Source organism: Rhinolophus ferrumequinum, chromosome 18 (genome assembly GCF_004115265.2).
Source record: "Rhinolophus ferrumequinum isolate MPI-CBG mRhiFer1 chromosome 18, mRhiFer1_v1.p, whole genome shotgun sequence".
NCBI classification, from domain to species: Eukaryota; Metazoa; Chordata; class Mammalia; order Chiroptera; family Rhinolophidae; genus Rhinolophus; species Rhinolophus ferrumequinum.
In genome coordinates, this window is record NC_046301.1 from 60254513 (window position 1) to 60277225 (window position 22713).

The 22713-nt window shown below is 43.4% G+C and overlaps 1 protein-coding gene and 1 pseudogene across 2 annotated transcripts; both read left to right on the forward strand.

The window, feature by feature from the left end:
* Positions 1–1906: 1906 nt before the first annotated feature.
* LOC117038529 (zinc finger protein 77-like) lies at positions 1907–6826 on the forward strand (annotated as a pseudogene).
* Positions 2089–22283, forward strand: LOC117038377 (zinc finger protein 77). 2 transcript variants are annotated; one of them, XM_033135325.1, is made up of 4 exons: positions 2089–3288; positions 17845–17971; positions 19474–19654; positions 20084–22283. In XM_033135325.1, the coding sequence occupies exons 2-4, from the start codon at positions 17938–17940 to the stop codon at positions 21609–21611; spliced, it is 1743 nt and encodes a 580-aa protein (XP_032991216.1). In that variant the 5' UTR covers positions 2089–3288; positions 17845–17937; the 3' UTR covers positions 21612–22283. The 2 variants fall into 2 exon arrangements, with proteins under 2 accessions (XP_032991216.1, XP_032991215.1); XM_033135324.1 differs by lacking the exon at positions 2089–3288 and adding an exon at positions 11798–11966.
* Positions 22284–22713: the final 430 nt, after the last annotated feature.

The window sequence follows — 22713 nt, forward strand, 5'->3', positions numbered from 1 at the left end:
GGCAGGTTTGTGAAAATTTAATACACTCACATTTCTTCACAAACTTGTCAGGTTACATCGTATTTTACCTAAGAAATGTACTGAAATTGTGTTTTATAAAGGCTACCTCCATAGCAGGAAAGTGTCTCAAGAATTTTGAATCCAGTTACTTTTTAAGAAAAGTTCTTTCCTCGTCTCAAATTCTGCACTCACTTCATTTTTGGAGCCAGTTTTACAAAGAGGCTTCATTCACCACATCCACCCACCCCGTGTGCCTTGGTGATCTCTTTTATCTGCCAGCTTATGATTCCGGGATTTTAAAGCCTGTTCTTTTTCTGATTTGGTGGACCATATTAAGAGATTCACCAAGATATAGCTAATGGCTGTCACAAGATTAATGGGATAATTGTCCTCCTGGAACTGTCCTTGGCAGAGTCACACAATACCCGGGTCATGGCGGTTCCAAGAGTAACTGCTCTGCTTCCTGGAAGCTGGCTGACATGCCCTGCATTACAGTGACACGGTGGTGTTGTCTGGGGCTGTGTTTCTGTGCAGGTGGCTTGTGATCACCATTGTCACCCTATATGGAAAGTTCCCACAAACTTTCACTTCCTTTAAAAATAGAACACAATGCCTTCAGTTCCACTGTTGGCGCTCATGGTGTCCTTGACAGTTGGGGAAGGCAGGTGGGGCTCCCAAGCATCTGGGAAGAAGGACATCTTTCAAGATGTTATTTTCTCCCTGTCACTGTACGTGGAACTGAAATTAATTTTTGAATATTATACTTTAACCAGCACCCTTGCTATGATCAGTTATATATATACACGCGTATTTCACAATTTGTCTGCAGGATTTGGGGCTTTCTAAATGCTAAATCTCATCGTCTGGTACGAATGAAGTGTAGTTTTTGCTCTTTGTAAATCTTTTTCCACTTCTTGTTTTCCATGGCTGCACTGGCAGGCCTTCACAGGCGTAGACTGAGTCCATGCCCATGCTCACCTTGTTCCCTGTCTCAGGGAACAGGTGTAACATTTCACCGTTAAAGAGGAAGTTGGCTCTGGGTTTTATGTAGACACCATTTCTTTCTGATTATGCATGTTCCCTTCTCGTCTTTAAGTTGTATTGTCATTGATGAACAGTGACATAAGACAGGCGTGTCCTCAGCATCTGTGGATCGGAAGCCTATGGTTTGTGTGTCTTTTTTCCATTAATGAAGGAAATTGTACTCATTGAACAACCAATATTTAATCCATCTTTCTGGAATGAAATGAACTTGGTTTTGACTTACGCATTTTATACGTTTATGTGTTCGATTGCCTTTTAAAAAGGCTTTTGCCTTTATATCTGTGAATGTTGTCTTTGAATATGTTTTGAATTGTTCCTTTCTGGTCTTGGTAATATCCTGCAATTTCTTCCTACAATTTGGAATCACTGACTTTTGAATTTTGTTCCCTGGCCTAGGAGCCTTTTGAGAACGGCATTTGTAGTGTGGAGGTATTTGAGTTAACGGACTGTGTTTCTGTAGTGACCATGGACATTCTCAGATGTTCTGTTTCCTTGCAGCGTCCCAGCTATGTTTACCGATGTCTGTACAGTTATCCCGTTACAGCTAATCTACAAAAATCTCTCTCCATTGTGGTATCTCAATTTGCTTAATCTCTGAATCATCTGTATTTTGTTCCTTTTTCACATTTTCTTTTATTTGCCCAAGTTGTATTCTTTTAAAATATACTCATAATTGCCTTTTTTTTTTTTTTGAATTCCCGGCACTCACTTAATGATTTGAAGGCCCTGTTGGCTTGATAGTTCTTCAGGAATCAGTCACTTCTTTTAGCAGCAGGTGTGCCAGGCCCTGGCCCTGGCCTGAATCTGTGCCCACAGTGTCCCCCTCATCCTGGGAGGGGTTGTGTCCCTGTCTCTGTCAGGTATGAGGGGACTAGACCAGCTCCTCAATACTGATGACTTCCACGGCGAGAGTTGTCAGATCTCTGTTCACAACATCCTGACATTCTGGGTCCAGGTCTTGGAGCTGACAGGGAAGTTACTTCTGCGTAAGCCAAGTACTCATTTCTTGTTATCTGAATGATGATTTCATTTTTTGCTCTTTACCTTACCCCAGAATCGGCTCCATCTCAGGAAGAATCATTTTATAATTATTTGAGGAGAAATTTTTATCAGTTGTTGTTACACTGAGCTTCAAGATTCTAAGCATTGACCATCCCTGAGTGTCCTGCATGTGGTTTGCTTGCTTATTATTATGTATTAATCTGACTTATGTATTAATCTATTTATTACTCTTGATCAAAAGTCTGTGGTTCCCTAATTTTACGTGTGAGCGTTGTTCCTGTGTTACTTGGACCTGTGAGAGCAGATTTGTGGTTTCCGCCCCTGACAACATTGCACTCTGGTTAATGCACATCGGACAAGGTGATGTTGCTGCAGTTACACCCACACTTACCCAGCATCACTGGCCTTGAGAATCATAGTATCAGCACTTCTCATGGAATGTCTGTTGCCCTTCATCCTCCCCTTGAGGACCCTCCAGGAGGAGAGCAGCACCACACCCACTATCCAGTGGCAACTGGTGCTGTGAGAAAGGCTGCAACTAGGGCCTCTGTAGTCTGTGAACACCCCGACAGCAACAACCCTCTGGAGGAACACGTTCTGGGTAGGGGATGACATTTGTCCATGAGCATCAGAAATATGACTCAATCTGTGTTTGAGAAGGGTGATGTGTGTCATGTCCTGGCCTCCCTGTTGGACTTGTCATCCATCCTCACTCACTTGGGAAGACGTCCTATATCACCTCTTGTAAGGGGAACATTTGGGCACTTGCATTTTTCCCACTTCCTTCCTACTTTGCATTTTTATATTTATCTCAACATCAGAGTCCATCTCTTTTCAAGTATTTCTTAGTGAACAGGCTGCCATTTTGACTCATTTTACCTGTTATTGAAAACTCCCAAGTAGCTGAGGTCCTCAGAGATTTTCTTTGTTCACATGTCCAATCCTTATAAAATTTGTTTACATTTGGGACCAATATGTGAGCAAAAGTCCACATAGAGTCTATTTACTTTCCTCTATCCCAGCATCTTGATCTCAAGAAATTAAATATGGTGCCACTGTTGCAGATTGTTTCACACAGAAAACCAGTGGATCATGTCTTCAGAGGAACATTTTGGAGAGTGAAATACCCAGTGAAGAGGAAACAATTAGATCCACAAGACATGACTACTGGTCTGTTTTTAGAGGACATTGGATATTTCATAACATTGGAGATCAGCATGAAATGCAGGAAAGGCATCTGAGGTGAGTGCCCCCCCTCCAGGGGGAAGGAGAGTCTCAGCAGCGTGTTACACTTTGAAATTTATGAAAAAGTGTAGCCCAGCTAATCAGTAGTGTACTGAGGATGCTCACCAGACACTCTTTTCATAAACGTGATGTAGATATTGAACATCTGAAATGGGGTTCAGATGGAAACTGTGATCAGGAGAGCCCGGGTGTAAGAAAGATGGAAAGTTATTTCTTTGTGTGACCCCTCAGCGAGAGCCTGAAGCTTGTTCCATGTTATAACAATGCAGACGGTGCCGAAAACATATCCATGTCGCGAAAATGGCAAAGACATCATCAAAATAATCATTATCAATCAATTATTATCCAAGACATCACTTTTAATCTTCAGTCCCTAGGATATTGTTAGGTCATCAGTGTGGACACACCCTGAACCAGGTCACAGAGCTGCCTGTGCCTGAGCGACATATGACTGGAGTTCAGCCCTCTGACTGCTCAATGTGTGAAAAACCCTGCACAGATTGTTGTTTCCTGAAGAATCAGCCCAGATCTCCCACTGGACACAACCCTCATGTGTGTGAGGAACGTGGGTGAGCCTGTAGGTGTGTCTCGTGCCTGAGGTGTGTCTCTCATGTGGGAACAGATGTTGTGGGGAAACCCTGCACATGTCAGGATCCTGGGACAGCGCCTAAGACACGTGAGGAGTCTCAGTAGTAAAAACTCTTTTGAGTGTAAGAAATGTGGAAAAACTTTCATTTGTCCCTCATCGTTTCGGGAACATTTGAGAGGTCACTGTGGACATAAAATCCATGCATGTAAAGTATGTGGGAAAGCTTTTAGGTATTATTCGTACCTTACATGACATGTAAGAACTCACACTGGAGAGAAGCCCTACAGATGTAAGCATTGTGGAAAATCTTTCAGCACATGAGGACACATGCTGGGGAGAAACTGTATGAATGTGGGAAAGCCTTTGGTTGTCCCAAATACTTTAGAAGATGCAGAGTGGAGTGAAACCCTATGAATGTATGGAATGTGGGAAAGCCTACACTTGTTCCTCCTCCCTTCGGGAACATGTGAGATCAGACAGTGGGGAGAGACCCTATGAATGGAAGGTGTGTGGCAAAGCATTCAGGCATTCTCAATGTTTTCAAAGGCACGTGAGAATGCACAGTGGAGTGAAAGTGTATAAATGTAAGGAGTGTGGGAAAGCTTACAGTTGTTCTTCTTCCCTTCGTGAACATGTGAGAATGTACAGTGGGGAGAGACCCTTTGAATGTGAGTGGTGCGGGAAAACCTTCAGTCAGTCTTCCCTTCGGGGACATGTGAGAACACACGGTGGGGAGAAATATGAATGTACACAATGTGGGAAAGTCTTCAGTTGGTCCTCATCCTCACAAAAACACACGAGAATGCACTATGAAGAGAAACCCTATGAATGTGAGCAATGTGCCAAAGCCTTCTGGTATCCTGCCAACCTGCGAGCACATGTAAGGACAAACACTGGTACGAAAGCCTGGATACAGGGACTGTGATGCCCCTTCATTCTCCCTTAAAAGCTCGTTGTAAAGGTGAGCAAACATTGGAGAAAAACCTCATGACAGGGAAGAATGTGGGGAAAACTTCAGATGTTGCACTTCACTTATTTTGTACATGCAAATTCAGGGCAGGACATATCTTCTAACTGTTACAAATATGGTTTTATTTTTGTAACTATGTGTGTGTTTCATGCTGTAGTGTTGGCTCCTTCTCTGGTGACCCCATGAATGAGTCACGTCCACAATGTCCTGTCCTCAACAGCCCTGCTCGGCTCCTGTAGACTCATGTTTGTGGCTTCTTTTATGGAGTCAATCCATCCTCATGTTTGGTCTCCCTCTTTTCCTGCTGCCTTCCATTTTTCCTAGCATTACTGTGTTTTTCAAAGAACAGTGCCTTCTCATGCTCTGCCCGAAGTAGGACACTCAGTTTTATCATTTTTGCCTCTTGTGACATTTCAGGCTTAATTTGCTCTAGGACCCACTTGTTCGTCTTTCTGGTGGTCCAGGGTATGTGTAGGGCTCTCCTCCCATGCCATATTTCAAATGAATCGATTATTTCCCTATTGGCCTTCTCCACTGTCCAGCTTTTGCATCCATACATGGTAACTGGGAATATGAGTGTGTGGATGGTCTCAGCTTTGGTCTCTAATGACACATCTTTGCTCTTGGTGACCTTTCCTAACTCTTCCATTGCTGCCCTTCCAGATCTCAGCCTTCTCATGATTTCTTGCCTGCAGTCTCCATTTGAATAGATAATTGAACTAAGGTCAGCACAATCTTTAAAAATTTCTGGGTCTTCATTGGCTATGTTAAAGTTATTTCTTCCATGGTCATGATTTTTGCCTTATTGATGTTCAAATGCAGTCCTGCTTGTCTCATTTCCATTACAATGTCTTTTGGACCCAGGGGTGATAGTGGGTTTTGTTTTTTGTTTTCTGTGCAACTTGGTATAACTTAGATGAAAAAATTTCTGATTCCTACTTTCCGTTATGTTCTTAGTATGTGATCATGATTTAACACCTATATTGTTGAAATTTCTGGTCCACTGCTGCAGATACTGGAATTTTTTTGACTTGATATATACCCTCCCCTTCAGTCTTTATTACTGAGAGATATATGTTTCACTTTGTTGTGAGTGGATGCCACACGTGTTCTGCACAGAAATTAGTACTTGTTGAAAGATTTTGGAAGAGGACGGTCTCATCTGATTATGTTCATAATTTTGCCTCTGCTCATTGTCCTTGATCTTGGTTGGAAATTGGACACGATGCATTGAGTGTGTAGAGACCTTGTGAAATGAAGATAAAAGCTGGTGTCTAGAAGTTTCCATGAATAGTGTCATCAGCTTGGGTGAGGTGGTAAACTGTATCCCATTGTCCTTCGTTTGTAGTTCTGAGGTAAAGGTCACGACAAGAGGAAGATGCATGAGGTTTGGGAAGCAGAAGTGAAGAAGCCATAACTGTCAGATCTTCTGTACCGACAAGAGACAGAGATGCGTGGGGATCCAGTGGGCCTGAGTTACAGCATATTCTTCTGACTTCTGGCTCTGCCCGTCTGGAACGACCCCAACAAAACACACGTTTGACGTTAGTTCCCTCTTAGACAGCACATTCCACAGACTGTTCCAGAGCCTCTCCCATCATGGACCCTCTTTGGTTCTCAGGTTCACACAGATCCTTGCATTTTCTTGTAGCTCTGATGTCCATCAGGTCACTTCTTCAGGCTATCAAACTTAGTGATCTCTCATTTTCTATTCCCCTTCTCTGTTTTTGCTAATAACATTTCTGTAGGAAGCATCTTGTTCCTTTAATAGTAGACCTGTTTCCTGCCTCCACCTGGACACTTCTAACACTGTAGCCACAAATGCAGGGAACTTACTTTCTTGATTACGTTGTTAAGAGGCTGCACTGACCTTGTGTTTCTCTTTTCTGAACACTTCTAGGGTTGAAATAAGCACTTGTGGACATATTCGGCAGTTTATGGGTTTTCTCTTACAGCTGAATTGTCTCTAAATGATAAACCCAGTATGTTTAATTTCCATTTTTGTATGTGAATACCCAATGTTCTTTCATTTTTTATATGTGTTTCAAAACAATGTACCTTTTTGTCAAATACAGTTTTCTACATTGTTTCTTATGAAGATATTATTACTTAGGTTTTCAAATCAGTTATATGCCAACATTATGTTTTATGTTTCATTAACTAAGGATATGTTAAAATGTCCCATTCTGGAGGATTAACTTATTCTTGTAATTATATCAATTATTTTGTTGATCTTACTGATTAAGATAACTCACCACAATACACATTTAAAAAACTATCTAAAATTATTTCAGTAAATGCAGAAAAATCATTTTACAGTATTCAACATTTCTTAGGAGTTTAGGCATAGATAAGAACTCTCACAACTTAATGAAGGGTGTCATAAAAAGAAATGTTTATGGAAGAACACATATATAAGTGGTCAACATTCATTTGTCCAATAAAATTATATACAAACAAGAATATCCATCACTCCAGTTCCACTTCAGCAGTAGACTAGGTATCCTAGCCAGCACCATGAGAAGTAGGTGTAAGTTTTATAAAGGAAGAAAAAATAACATATTGTTCAGAGTTGGAACAATTGCATTTTTAGAACCTCAAAAACTACATATGGGCAACCACAGACAAAAGGTTATTGACAGCTTTTCATGTAAAGTGTAAATTTCATTACCTTAAAACTTCATGGCCTTTCACATTAAAAAATTATATAGGGACGTGTGTTTTATCAGGAGCTTTCCGGTTCCAGGACTTGAACATGGCTCTTCTGAGAATCCCCACCCCACAAGCAGGTTGTCCTGGGTAACCCAAGAGTGACAGAAACAGGGACAAATCCTCACGAACTCCACATTTGGCAATGATTTCTTAAATATGACACTAAAAGCACAAGCAATACAAGAAAATATAGATAAATTGGACTTCATCAAAATTGAAATCTTTTGTGCATCAAAGGACACTATCGAGAGTGAAAAGACACCTCATAGAATGAACATATTTGTAAATCGTGTAGGTGATAAGGTTTTATTACCCAGAAAACCTAAAGAACCTTTCCGTCTTGATAACAAAAATGTAAAGAACCCAGTTAAAAAAATGGGCAAAGGACTTGAATAGACATTTCTCCAAAGATGAAATACAAATGGCAATAAACAGGAGAAGATTCTCAACATGACTAATCACCAGGGAAGTGCAAATCAAACCCAAAAGATGATACCACTAATACCTATTAGGATGGCTAGAATGAAACAATTCAGAAAAGAGTGTTGATGTGGAGAAATTGGAATCTGTGTATGTTTCAGGGAATGTGAAACAGTGCAACCGCTGTGGAAAAGAACTTGGTTGTTCCTCAAAAAATTAACCTATTACAGTATGACCCTTCTATTTCCCTCCTATCTATGATGAATCATACTCAAATATGTTACGTGAACGTTCCCTGTAGCACTATTCAAAATAGCCAAAAGGTGGACATGTCCTAAATGTCCATCAATGGATCAATGTTACCAAACAGAATTTGTCCACCAGTGCTAGCAGAGCCAAACACTAAACACCGACAATCGCAGTGGAGAAAGATTGGCAGTTTTATTAGGAATGGTGCCACCAAGGAGGACTGGAGAAGCGAATGCTCAAAAGCCCAAACTGCTGGATGGTTTACAGACAAGGGTTTTTATAGAGCAATATCATGAGACGTCATGAATAAGGGGGTTGGGGTTGTGGGTCTTGCTGATTGGTTAAGAGTGAGGTAAGGGCAGTAAATCATAATTTCAGGTCTTGAGGTCAGCTTTGGAGTCCCTCAGTCTGGTTTCATGAGGATGTGTTCAGGGGTCGTTCTGCTTTAGGGCTCAGGAGCTGAAACACATTTGGGCTGTGATGTTATCTTTAGCTTAACAGAAACCCGTACTCAAGACCCTTAGTCAAGACCCTTAGCCAAGACCCTGTTTCTGGCTGCCTCAGGGTTAATGACTAGTAAGGGAAAGGGCTAAGGCTTAAAGGGAATTATGTGAAGAAACTGAATAGAGGGCTGGGTCTACATATCAAATCAAAGTCATACATTAAATCAGGACCCTTGGTTTCCGTGGGTCGTTAGTTTTGTGGGCTGTAAAACAACAATGCATGTCACTAGGTTATGTTGATGTACAGGAGTAGAAGCTGTACATCTTGTGACTCTTACTTATTATATACTATTATTTCTGCTCTCTTGGTTATATTTTCTGTAGTTTACAGGCCCTAGACCAAGGCCCTAACCAATTTCTATAATGGTTAATAGGGTGCTATGATAAAAGCGAACTGGCACTTTAAGTTGACCAGGGAGTGGGGAGGTCTATGGCAGGAGCTGGGCTTCCTGTTACTCTCTAGTCCTGATTTCCTGTTAAACTTTATGGTTCTAACTTCCTGTGGGGAGGGCTTATAGGGGAGCCATCTTGAGAGAGTGCCCTCTTTTGCATGTGCTTGGCCAGCCGGAAGGTGCATGTTTCCACACTGCTGGGGTGGTTTTGTTTTCTTTTCCCAAATAAACTCACTTTTTGATGAACTATCTAAAGGTTATTTTTGTCCAGTTAACAGCTAGTTGACTTCCTTCTTGTGGCTTAGTCCAAACTAGTATACAAACTAGTTATACAAACGTTTTTAGCTTTTATTTTAAGTGTTTTTCGAGGACCCATCAACTCCAAGTCAAGTAGTTGTTTCAATCTAGTTGTGGAGGGCGCAGCTCACAGTGGCCCATGCAGGAATCAAACTGGCAACCTTGGTGTTATGAGCATCTTGCTCTAACCAACTGAGCTGACTGACCGCCCCATAATTTTCAATTAAAGATATTTTCTGATGAGGTCTTAACTCTTCAGTTTTATGAATGGATAAACCAAGTGTAGCATATACACCGGATGGAGTATCACTGAGCCATGAAAAGGAAGGAAGCACTGACACGTGCTGCAACATGAAAGAGCCTTGAAAATATGCTGAAAGGAGCCAGTCACAAAAGGCCACATAGTGTATGATTTGAATTATATCAAATATCCAAAATTGGCAAATCCACGGAGACAAAGTATTAGGTTGGTGCAAAAGTAATTGCGGTTTGAAAGGTTAAAAATAACTGCAAAAACTGCAATTACTTTTGCTCCAACCTAATATCTTAGTTGGGCTAGGAGGTAGGGTTATTAAGGCTATTATGGCCTTTACATTTGTTTTAAAAACTAGAAATGTAATTTATTCACATTTTTAAGTGTAAAACCCAGTGGCTTTTTGAACATTCACAAAACTGAGCAATATCACAATACAGAGGGTGCCAAAAATGTACACATTTTAAGAAAGGAAAAAACTATTAAAATTGTAATATTCAGTTTAAACCGGTAACAAAAGATGACTACAAGTCACGTGTATACGGTTTTTTGGCACCCCCAGTATAAATAAGGAAATTGTTGACTGGAAAACAATATCGACTAAGTTTTTTTGTAACCAAAAAGGATTTATTCTGGGAAAAAAAGATTACAACCCTGTGCATGCAGGCATGGCAAGTCAAGTGCACATACTGAACTCTGTGCTTATAAAAGTGAACTGGCATCTTAAGATGATTAACCATAGAGTTGGAAAGACTATGGGTGGAGCTGGGCCCCCTTGTTGACTCTCTAGTCTTAACTTCCTGTTAAACTTTGTGGTAACTTCTGGGGAGGTGGTGCTAATAAAGAGAAGCCATTTTGGATTTGGGATTTTTGCACGTGGGTGGGTGGTTGGAGCACCAGAAGTGTGCATTCACACACTTCTGGGGTGACCTTGTTTCTTTTTCTTTTCCTGAGTAAATGGTTCTTTTGTTGGGTTTTTGCAGAGTTATCTTTGGCAAGTTGACAGTGCCAATTGGAGACTACAGAGAGGAAAAAAGGAAGATAAGGGGAGGGGCGGTTACTACTACAGAGCTTTATTGTAAGCATAGAGTTTTTCCTGTTAAGTTCTCCCGGTGTCATAGTATGGGAGAACTTCAACACTGCAAGAACTCCCATAAGCCCTAGCTCCTCCCAACTGACTGTTCCTTTAAAGTCTCAATCTTTATCAAAATACAGCTTTTTAGATTTCAAAATTCACAGGAGCTAAAAGCCTGATCTCACATAAATTTCCCTTTCAGGGTAAAATGCATCTCACACCTGTGGCTGTGCTGATGCGAGTCCTGCACAATGGCTGAGGCCACAGGGTCCAGTGGGGCAAACGACTCAGGGCCAAAGGTGGCTGACTTAAAGCCCCAATATGGGGCCGGGGAGCTGGGCGGGGCCTCACGGTGTCAAAAGTCACACATGGAAAACCTATCCAGATCTTGCCTGCACCAGGTCACGCCAGTGAGTCTTTGTTCTTAAACAAAGGGCACAAATCTACGGTGTCCTCGCCACCACGCCAATTCCTGACCCTAGTAGTCACCAGGCCCTCCTGTTGGGAGCTGTCCGACCCCCCGCCCCCAACACACACGTGAAAATCCACGGGAAAACTGAATCAGGACTGCCCACTCCCTGAGGAGGACAAGGTGGTGCCCATGAACTGCAGGGCGAACCAGCATCCGCCTGCTGGGTGCAGATTCAGCTAGGAGTCCACATACATCGCCGCCGGACGACACAGCTCAGCCGAAGATAGCTGGCAGGGAACTTCTGCAGCAGACAACACGCACTTGCGCCGCGTTCGGCCCCGCGACCTCCGTCTCCGCCCATCACTCAAGCTCCTTGGCTCAATGAGGAAAGTCGGAGGCGGGGCCCAGAGCAAAATCGGGACTGTAGGGGCGGGTCGAGGAACTGCCCAGTCACGGGATAGGATGAAGTTCTCAAAAACAGGGCAATCATGTCCTGGTGGCGTGACGGAGATTTGTCCAATCAGATTCTTTAGAACGGGAGAGCCTGGAGTCCCGCCCAATCACGTCGCGGGTTCCTGAGGCATTGTCCAATCAGGGTGCGAGGGCCCAAAGCATTGTTCGTTCACTGCGAGAGGCGGGCGCGCTCGCATACTGAGTTGCGGTCTCTCTCGGCCGGCGGAGGCGCTCTAGCGCACCTGCCGGAAGCGGCCTGAGGAGTCCTGTCACCTTCGCTCTCACCTTCTGGGGCTGCTGCAGAGCCGCGGGGAGGACACTCTGAGAACCTGGAGCGCGGCCGCGAGATGGTGCGTGCGCGGGGTGGGCTGGGACCGGGAGGGGCTGGTTTGAACCTCCCAGAACCGGCTGGAAGCGGCGCGCGGCCCGCGTCTCCCTGCGCCCTACGGGATCCCGACCGTAGTCTCCGTCCTCGGCCGCGGGGTTGGTCCCAGCGTCCTGTCTCGGCACTCGTGGGGGTTCTGGGGGTTTGAACCCGAGTCCTTAGCCGGGCGAGGGACGACGGGAAGACGAGACGACCCCCGTCGCGGGCAGTCAGGGCTGGGGGCGGGGTGGACGCGGGGTGGGGGGATCCGCTCTTCTGGACCTGACAGATAACGTCAAATGCGGACTTGTTCAGGAGACTTTATTCCAGAGTCTGGTGCGATAGGGACAAGACGCGGATCTCAGAGCTGTGTCCGCTTCTCAGATCAGACAGGAAAGGGCTTTTCTTTTCTGTGGAAGGAGGGGGCGCAGGAAGGCGGTGTGACAGGAAGGGCCTCCGTGTGGTCAGCGCACTGTGGGCTCCGGTCAGCGGGCCCTCGTCTGCGTCTCAGTGCTTGTGCAGACGGGGTGGGACAAGGTCTGTGGGGGGGACAGGAGCCTGAGTAAAGTTTGGATAAGAAACGCCAACTGTGATCACTTGGTCCAACCTGTGGGAAATAGAAAGTCAGAATCTTCTAAGGAGAGACTTTCATTCAAAGCAGTTCCTGCAGGGGTGGGGAGAAAGGGCTCTGCAGTAGGGGGAGCGCCCTGATCATAGGATCTGTGAGCGTCTGGAGAGTGGGGCAAAAAGTTTTGGTTTTAAAGAGAGGAGTTGTCTGTGGGCTCAGGCTGAGGACAGGTTAAAGTTTTGGGGTCTGGGGCAAGGAGTAAAGCTGAACCAAAGTCTGGCCAACAAACTCGTTCTGTTTGGACAAGCAGTAAAGCTAATCATTGAGGACTCAGCGAGTGCGGGTATGGGGTGTCTGCCTCTGACCTTGTCGTAGTAAATGTGGAGTACATCTGAGAGTCTTACCTATGTCCGATGATGAATTGGGTTTCTTGCAGCATGCCCTGTTTGAGAACAAATTATGGGGGTGGGGTGGGGTGGTTCCCTTTCACTCCCATCAGTGCTTTCAGGAGCACAGGGCTCAGAGGATTCAGCATTGTCACCTGACACCTGTGAGCAGCCTCCCCTGTGTCCAGCTCCGCACTGAGAGCTTTCCCTCATTCCGGCCTCCCATTTCCGCTGACGTAAAAACCACGGAATTCTTTTTGCTTTGTTTCTTCTCCTTAGTGAGGGTGGTAAGTGTCTCAGGACTTTGTCCTGCTGACCTGTGTTATTCCAGAGTTTGTCCAGAGATGCTGCTGGGGAAAAGTGTCTCATATTCAGAAAATGTCCTCTCTTTTGTTAGAATTGTAGGGAAAATGAGCACAGTGCCACACCTTCATGTGAGTTCAGTGGAGGTATGGATTAAAAAGATTCGTAAAAATCATAATGACTCTCCCATTTAGGGTGCAGAGTTTATGACTTCCTGTTAATAGCTGATGTCAAAGATTAATGCAGATTTTGTGAACTGTGACCTGGGGTGGTTGGTTTGGCATTATCCAGAGTCGTTGGAGTTAAGTGTGATTTGTGCGAACGGAGTAAGCCTATGAAGGTCAGACTCGGGGTGAACATTTGGATTTTACTGTTGGAGGGAAGTTGATGAATTTGAAAGTTAATTTGGGGCAGAATTAAACTGATTCTAGCTGAGTGTTTCCTCTTTATTGAGAATTGAGGCCCTGGAGGAGGGTGAGTTTCCACACTGAAGAGAGAGAGCAGGGTGTGTGGGGACCCAGAGTTCAGTTTCCTGGGATTTGAGGTCCCCTCACCCCTTTCCTGGGAGGGTCCAACCTGGGCGACCTGTCCACAGGGAGATCCTGTCCCCTTATCTGGGAAGGGCTTTGACCTCTGACTGGGGTTCCCTTGTGCGCTGTGGGAAGGTGGCTGAGGGTCTGAGCTGGTGCATACCGGGCTGCTCTTCCCTCTTGTTTCCCGGACAGGATAGAAATTTCTATTAAGGCAACTTTGGGATTACTGTTTTCATCCTACGTTGAAAGGAAACCGGAAAATTCCCAGAAGTTTTACTCTCCTCTAGAAATAGAACACAGCGCCTCCAGTTCCATCTCCGGGTCCTTGTTGCCGCTCATCGTGTCCTTGCACCCGGGCACCTGGGAAGAAGGACACTAAATGGTTCCTTTCAAAATGTCATTTTCTTCTTGTCACTGCACATGGAACTGAAATGAATTTTTTTTTTTTAAGGAGGCGCAGCTCACAGTGGCCCATGCAGGACTGAACCGGCAACCTTGGTGTTATTAGCACCACGCTCTAACCAACTGAGCTAACCGGCCACCCCTGAAATTAGTTTTTGAATATTATACTTTAACCAGCACCCTTGCTATGATCAGTTATATATATACACGCGTATTTCACAATTTGTCTGCAGGATTTGGGGCTTTCTAAATGCTAAATCTCATCGTCTCGTACGAATGAAGTGTAGTTTTTTGCTCTTTGTAAATCTTTTTCCACTTCTTGTTTTCCATGGCTGCACTGGCAGGCCTTCACAGGCGTAGACTGAGTCCATGCCCATGCTCGCCTTGTTCCCTGTCTCAGGGAACAAGTGTAACATTTCACCGTTAAAGAGGAAGTTGGCTCTGGGTTTTATGTAGACACCATTTCTTTTTGATTATGCGTGTTCCCTTCTCGTCTTTAAGTTGTATTGTCATTGATGAACAGTGACATAAGACAGGCGTGTCCTCGGCATCTGTGGATTGGAAGCCTATGGTTTGTGTGTCTTTTTTCCATTAATGGAGGAAATTGTACTCATTGAACAACCAATATTTAATCCATCTTTCTGGAATGAAATGAACTTGGTTTTGACTTATGCATTTTATACGTTTATGTGTTCGATTGCCTTTTAAAAAGGCTTTTGCCTTTATATCTGTGAATGTTGTCTTTGAATATGTTTTGAATTGTTCCTTTCTGGTCTTGGTAATATCCTGCAATTTCTTCCTACAATTTGGAATCACTGACTTGAATTTTGTTCCCTGGCCTAGGAGCCTTTTGAGAACGGCATTTGTAGTGTGGAGGTATTTGAGTTGACGGACTGTGTTTCTGTAGTGACCATGGACATTCTCAGATGTTCTGTTTCCTTGCAGCGTCCCAGCTATGTTTACCGATGTCTGTACAGTTATCCCGTTACAGCTAATCTACAAAAATCTCTCCCCATTGTGGTATCTCAATTTGCTTAATCTCTGAATCATCTGTATTTTGTTCCTTTTTTGTATTTTTATTTATTCTAGTTCCATTGTGTTTAAATAAAAATGCCATTAGTTTAAGAAAGATATATTTTTAGTTTGTCTGAATTTTTCAAAATCAGCTTTAATTGAGGTATAATTTACATACCATAAAGTTTACCTGTTTAAAGCATAAAATTCAGTGGTATCTGGTATATTTACAGAATTGTGTAGCCACCCTCATATTGTAGTTTTGGAACATTTTTATCATCCCAAATGAAAACCTGTGTCTACTGCCATCACCTTGCATTTAGTCCCGCTCCCCCATGCCTGGTTCCTGGCAATTTATTAATCTACTTTCTATCTCTATACATTTGCTTCTTCCGTACATTTCATGTAAGCGATTTCATACTCAGTGTGGTCTTTTGTGAAGCCTGGTAATGTCCTTAAGGTTCAGTAAGTTTGTGCCACGAATCACTACGTCATTCCTCTTATTGCCAAATAATATTCCATTGTGTTAACATCCCACATTTTGCTTATCCAATTCAATTAATGGACTTTTAAATTGTTTTCACTTTTTAGATATTATGAATCACGCTGCTATGAATACATTTATATAGTCATGTGCCACTTAAGGATGGATACATTCTGAGATATGCATCCTTAGGGGATTTTGTTGCCGTGCAAACTACTTAGAGTGTGCTTACACAAACTACGTGGTATAGCCTAGTGCATGGTATACCTACATGGTATACTCTAGGCTATGGGATACAGCCTGTTGCTCCTCATCTACAACCCTGGCATGTGCCACAAGGCCACAAGCCACGTGTGTGTGTGTGTGTGTAAGTAACATATATGTATATGTTACCTGTGTCACCTTTTTGCTGCAGAGATGCCATCTTGCTGCCGCCCAAGACTCTGCTTCTGTCTGTAAGATCCCTTAATAAACTTTTTGTTTAATGTTGGAGTTGTCAGTCTCTTTTTTCGGTCTCTCGGGACCTTGGGGAGTGTTCCCAATGATAGTATATACATAAAACAGTGACATAGTCCTTTATTGTCATTATCAAGTATTATGCACATTATTGTATGTGCTGTACTTTTATATGACTGGTGGCACAGTATGTTTGTTCACACCAGCATCGCCACAAACGTGAGGAATGTGTGGTGCTATGACATTACGGTGGCTACAGTAGGAATTTCTCAGATCCATTATAGTTTATGGGACCACTTTCATATATGCGGTCCATCTTTGCCTGAAATGTTATTTGACACAAGACTGTACTAGTGCTATGTTGATATTTGTTTGATTATCTTGGGTATATAGACACCTAGGAGTGGAATTGCTGTGTTATGTGGTCACCACGCTCACCATTTTGAGGACCCGCCAGGCTGTCTTCCAAAGTGGCTTCCCCACGTTACTTCCCATCAGCCGTGTGTGAGGGTCTTGTCGTCCTCATGTCCTTGCCAGCACATGTGTCTGTCTGCACAGCCATAATAGTCGTGTGAATGGGAATCTGCTTTAGTCTGATTTGCATTTTCCTGATGACTCATGTCTAGCATCTTTCATGTGCTTACTTGCCATTTGTATTTCTTCTTTGGAGAAATGTCTGCTCAGAGTCTGTGCTCATTATTTAATCATATTATTTGTTACCTTTTATTTTTTATTGTTGTCATATGACTTTTTCTATATACAGAATACAAGTTTTGTATCAGGTGTGTGATTAGCAAATCCCAGTTGCAACCCTGGTTGAAGTAGTGTTGCTTTTTCTGTAGCCAATGTAGTTGGGATGTTTTCTTTTTGTGAGATTTTGAGAATATATATATTCTTTTAAAATCTCAATTTTTAAAATAATTGCTTTTTATTTCATTGGTGTGATGTCATCCATATTGCTCTAAAATATGCATGAGGTGGGTTTTTCTTCTCTCTGTTAAAGTCACATTTGTCTTTTACCATTAGATTGTTCAGTGATTCTTCTTTGTGGGGCCATTTTCTTAAATTCCAGGCTCTTAGTTATTGATTTCAGAGGCTCTTCTCGCGTAACAGCTTCTTCGGGAACCAGGCTCTCCTCTTACCCAGCAGGTGCTCCAGGTCCCAGGCCCGGGCCTATATCTATGTCCACAATGTGCACCTCATCCTGGGAGGGGTTGTTTCTCTGACTCTGTTGGATCTCAAGGGACTAGACCGGGCTCCTTGATGCTGACAGCTTCGAAGTTGAGAGTTGTCAGATCAGCAGCCTTGGAAATCTCAGTGTTCGTGACATCTTGATATTCTGGTTCCAGGTCTTGGAGCTGACGTGGAAATAAATTTTGAATAAGCCAAGTATCCAGTTCCATGTTACCTGAATGACAAGTTCATTTTTCAATCTTTACCTTACCCCAGAATCTGCTCTATCTCAGGAGAAATCATTTTATAATTATGTGAGGAGAAGTTTATATCAGTTGTTGTCACACTCTGCTTCAGGGTTCCAAGCACTGACCATCATTGAGGGTCTCACGTGGTTTGCTTGCTTTCTTATCATTTCCCATGAGAACATGAGCTTAGTAGTCCTAGGAATAGAATCCAGTTCCCTGACTGTCGGCCTCCCCCATCCTCCCACATGCATTGGTGAACAAATGCCTTGTTGAAATAGAACATGTGGGATGTTTCAGGACACGGTGGTCTTTGCGGATGTGGCTGTGAACTTCACCCGGGAAGAGTGGGCTTTGCTGGATGGTGCTCAGAGGAAGCTCTACAGAGAAGTGATGCTGGAGACCTGCCGGAACCTGGCCTCCGTGGGTGAGGACGGCTTCATCCCTTCCCTTAGTCTTTTAGGGAAAAATTATGTTTACAATTGTCCTTTTTTATTAGGTCCAAGGAAGGACAATATGTTACAAAAAAGACAGATGCAATCCAGCCTTCATGAAACCTACCTAGAGTCAAATATCTTTTTCATGGTAACAAAGTTTTATGTGTTAAATTGACTTTCTCTTGAACAAAAGTGTGAGGCTCCCTAATTTTTTAAGCGTGAGCATGTCTCCAGTTCACTGTTGGGCAGCAAAAGCAGTTTTATGGCGTTTACTCTTGAGAAAGTTACATTGAGGTTAATACATATTTGACATGGTCATTTTTCTGCAATTAATCTCACTCTATACATTGTCACTGTCCTTGAAGCCCAAGTATCGGCCCTTCTCATAGAATGTTTGTTGCCCTCCATCATGAACAGGGCAACTCCACACACACTATCCAATCAGCCGGTGGCATCTGGGGACCGTGAGAAAGGCTCCATGTAGGGCCTGTGTGTCTGAGAACTACAGGAGAGTAACAACCCTCAGGGAGCAACAGGTTCTAGATAAGGGAATGATGTTCGTCCATGTGCATCAGAAACATGACTCAGTCTGTGTTTGAGAAGGGTGACGTTTGTGATGTCCCTGGTTTTCTTGTTGGACTTTTCCTCACTCATTTGGGAAGACTGTCTTTATTTCCTTTTGTAAAGGTAGCATTTGGGCATGTGCATTTTGACCAGTTCCTCCTAGTTTGCTTTTTTTTTTTTTAATTGGGGAGGGGGAACAGGACTTTATTGGGGAACAGTGTGTACTTCCAGGCCGTTTTTCCAAGTCGAGGTGTTGTCCTTTCAATCTTAGTTGTGGAGGGTATCGTTCAGCTTCAAGTTGTCCTTTCAGTCTTTAGTTGTGGAGGGCGCAGCTCAGCTCCAGGTCCAGTTGCCGTTTCTAGTTGCAGGGGCACAGCCCACCATCCCTTGCGGGAGTCGGCAACCTTGTGGTTGAGAGGATGCACTCCAACCAACTGAGCCATCCGGGAGGCAGCTCAGCTCAAGGTGTCGTGTTCAATCTTACTTGCAGGGGGCGGAGCCCACCATCCCTTGCGGGAGTTGAGGAATCGAACCGGCAGCCTTGTGGTTGAGAGCCCACTGGCCCATGTGGGAATCGAACCGGCAGCCTTCAGAGTTAGGAACATGGAGCTCTAACTGCCTGAGCCACCGGGCTGGCCCCTAGTTTGCATTTTTGATACTATTCAATCTCCATCTTTTTTGAAATATTTCTTCAAAAAAGGCTGCCATTTTGACTCATTATTTCCTACTTTTCCTATTATTGCTGAAGTCTCAAATAGCAAAGGTCCTTAGAGGTTTTCTAAGTTCACAAATTCTTCTTTATAAAATTTGTTTACACTTTTGATTCATTATATGAAAATAAATCCACACAGTTATTTTGTTTTTTTTCCTTTATCCCACCATTTCTTTCCCAGAAAATTTAATTGAATTATGCTATCAATTGTTGCAGATTGTTTCACTCAAGTTAAAACCAGTGCATCATGTCCTCAGCAAGATAATTTGGAGAAGGAAATATCCAGTGAACAGAAAATAGTAAAGTTCACAAGAAATGATTTCTGCTCTGTTTTTAGAGAAAACTGGACAGTTTATAACATTGCAGATCAGCACCAAACCCAAGAGAGCCATTTGAGGTGAGTGGCACTCCCACAGGGGAATGGGGAATATCGGCAGAGTGTTAGATTAACTTGAAATTAAAGAAAAAGTATAAACCCTAGCAATAGTTTACGCAGAGAATGCTCACCAGACACTATTTTCATATTTTCATAAATGTGATGTAGGTATTAAGTGTCTGATACAGATATTGCATGATTGAAACAGAATTCAGTTAGAAATAGTGATCAGGAAACCATATAGATAAAAACAAGGAAAGTTATACTTCTATTTGAGCCCAGCTAGAGCATTAAGCTTGTTCCAGGGTGGAACAATGCAGACAGTGCTGAAAATATATCCATGACGTGAAAATGGCAAAGACATCATCAAAATAATCATCATTAGTCAATCGTTAATCAATACATCACTTTTAATCTTCATCCCTAACAGTGTGCTTCCCATTTGAACAGGAGTCATTGTGTGGAGAGTCCCTGGGAAGGTCACGGAGGTGATCGGTGTGGACACACCTTGAACCAGGTCACAGAGCTTCCTGTGCCTGAGCGACATCTGACTGGAGTTCAACCCTCTGACTGCACTATGTGTGGAAAAGTCTGCACGGATTGTTGTTTCCTGAAGAATCAGCCCAGATCTCCCACTGGACACAACCCTCATGTGTGTGAGGAATGTGGGCGAGCCTGTAGGTGTGTCTCTTGCCTGAGCTCTCATGTGGGAACAGACTTTGTGGGGAAACCCTGCACATGTCAGGATCCTGGGACAGTGCCTAAGAAACATACGAGGACGCTCAGTAGTAAAAACTCTTGTGAGTGTAAGAAATGTGGAAAAGCTTTCACTTGCCCCTCATCGTTTCGGGAACATCTGAGAGGTCATTGTGGACAGAAAATCCACGCATGCAAAGTATGTGGGAAAGCCGTTATGTATTACTTTTACCTTACAGGACATGTGAGAACTCACAGTGGAGAGAAGTCCTATAAATGTAAGGCATGTGGGAAAGCTTTTGGCAGTCCAAAGTACTTTAGAAGACACCTGAGAACGCACAGTGGAGTGAAACCCTATGTGTGTAAGGAGTGTGGGAAAGCCTACAGGTATCTCACAAACCTACAAGAACATACAAGAACACACAGTGGGGAGAGACCCTATGTATGTCAGCACTGTGGGAAAGCCTTTAGTCGTCATTCCTCCCTTCGAGGACATGTGAGGACACACAGTGGAGTGAAACCCTATGAATGTCGGCAGTGTGGGAAAGCCTTCAGGTATCCTGCAAACCTGCAAGTCCATGTGAGGACACACACTGGAGAGAGGCCCTGCCAATGTCAGCACTGTGGGAAAGCATTTAGGTATGCTGCATCGCTGCGAGTACATGTTAGGACACACACTGGGGAGAGGCCCTACGAATGTCAGCAATGTGGCAAAGGCTTCAGTAGTCACTCTTACCTTCAGAAACATGTGAGAACACACAGTGGGGAGAAATCCTATGAATGTAAGGAGTGTGGGAAAGCTTTTAGGCAGCTTCAGCATTTTCAAGGTCATATGAGAATACATAGTGGAGTGAAACCCTATGAATGTAAAGAGTGTGGGAAAGCCTACAGTTTTCTCTCATCCCTTCGAATACATGGGAGAACACACAGTGGGGAAAGACCCTTTGAATGTCAGCACTGTGGGAAAGCCTTCAGTCGTCTCTGTTCTCTTCGAGGACATATGAGATCACACAGTGGAGTGAAACCCTATGAATGTAAGGAGTGTGGGAAAACCTTCAGGTATCCTGACAACCTGCGAGTGCATGTGAGAACCCATACTGGGGAGAAACCTGATGAATGCCAGCACTGTGGGAAAGCCTTCCGGTATCCAACATCCCTGAGAAAACACATGAGAACGCATGGTGAAAAGAATACCTATGAATGTCAGCAGTGTGGGAAAGCCTTCAAGTATCTCGAATCCCTGCAAGCACATGTGAGGACACATGATGGACAGAAACCGTGAATATAAGGACTGTGGGAAGCCTTCATTCTTCCTTAAAATGTTATTGTAAATGTGTGCAAACACACTGGAGAGAAACTATGGATGGAAAGAATGTGGAAAACCTTTATATGTAACACTTCACTTATTTTGTACATGGAAACTCAGAGCAGCACTGAAATCTTCTATTTATTATAAATATGGTTTTGCCTTTGTAAATAGCTCATTCTTAATACTGATTTCCAGTGTATTAATTTCTGGTTCATGTTGCTGATATGAAAACTTAAGATAATAAATACTTCTTTATGTCCCTTTATCTGGATTACATATATTTTATTACCTTGGACTTCAAAAGTACAGTTGTGTAAAACTTGTCTCATTTTCATTACAATGTCTTTTGGACCCAGGGGTAATAAGTGGTTTTTGTTTTCTTTCATGTGAAGCTTGATATAATTTCAGATGAAAAACTTTTTTGATTTTTAGTTTCTATCATGTTTCTACTGTGTGATCATGATATGAGATCTACATTGGCATTTCAGTTCTGTTCCACTGCTGCAGATACTGGAATTTTATGACCTGATATCTACCCTTTCCTTTAATCTTTATTATTGAAAGATGTGTTTCTCTTTTTTTTTTTTTTAAAGATTTTATTGGGGGAGGGGAACAGGACTTTATTGGGGAACAGTGTGTACTTCCAGGACTTTTTTTCCAAGTCAAGTTGTTGTGCTTTCAGTTTTAGTTGTGGAGGGTGCCATTCAGCTTCAAGTTGTTGTCCTTTCAGTCTTAGTTGTGGAGGGTGCAGCTCTGCTCCAGGTCCAGTTGCCGTTTCTAGTTGCAGGGGGTGCAGCCCACAATCCCTTGCTGGAGTCGAACTGCCAACCTTGTGGTTGAGAGGACGCGCTCCAACCAACTGAGCCATCCAGGATCTCAACGGCAGCTCAGTTCAAGGTGCCGTGTTCAATCTTAGTTGCAGGGGGTGCTGCCCACCATCCCTTGTGGGACTCGAGGAATCGAACTGGCAGCCTTGTGGTTGAGAGCCCACGCTCCAACCAACTGAGCCATCCGGGAGGCAGCTCAGCTCAAGGTGCCATGTTCAATCTTAGTTGCAGGTGGCACAGCCCACCAT

Coding starts and splice junctions, on each gene's coding strand:
- LOC117038377 (XM_033135324.1), top strand. Junction 17,972..19,473: donor CCGGAACCTGGCCTCCGTGG/GTGAGGACGGCT, acceptor CAATTGTTGCAG/ATTGTTTCACTCAAGTTAAA. Junction 19,655..20,083: donor ACCCAAGAGAGCCATTTGAG/GTGAGTGGCACT, acceptor CCATTTGAACAG/GAGTCATTGTGTGGAGAGTC.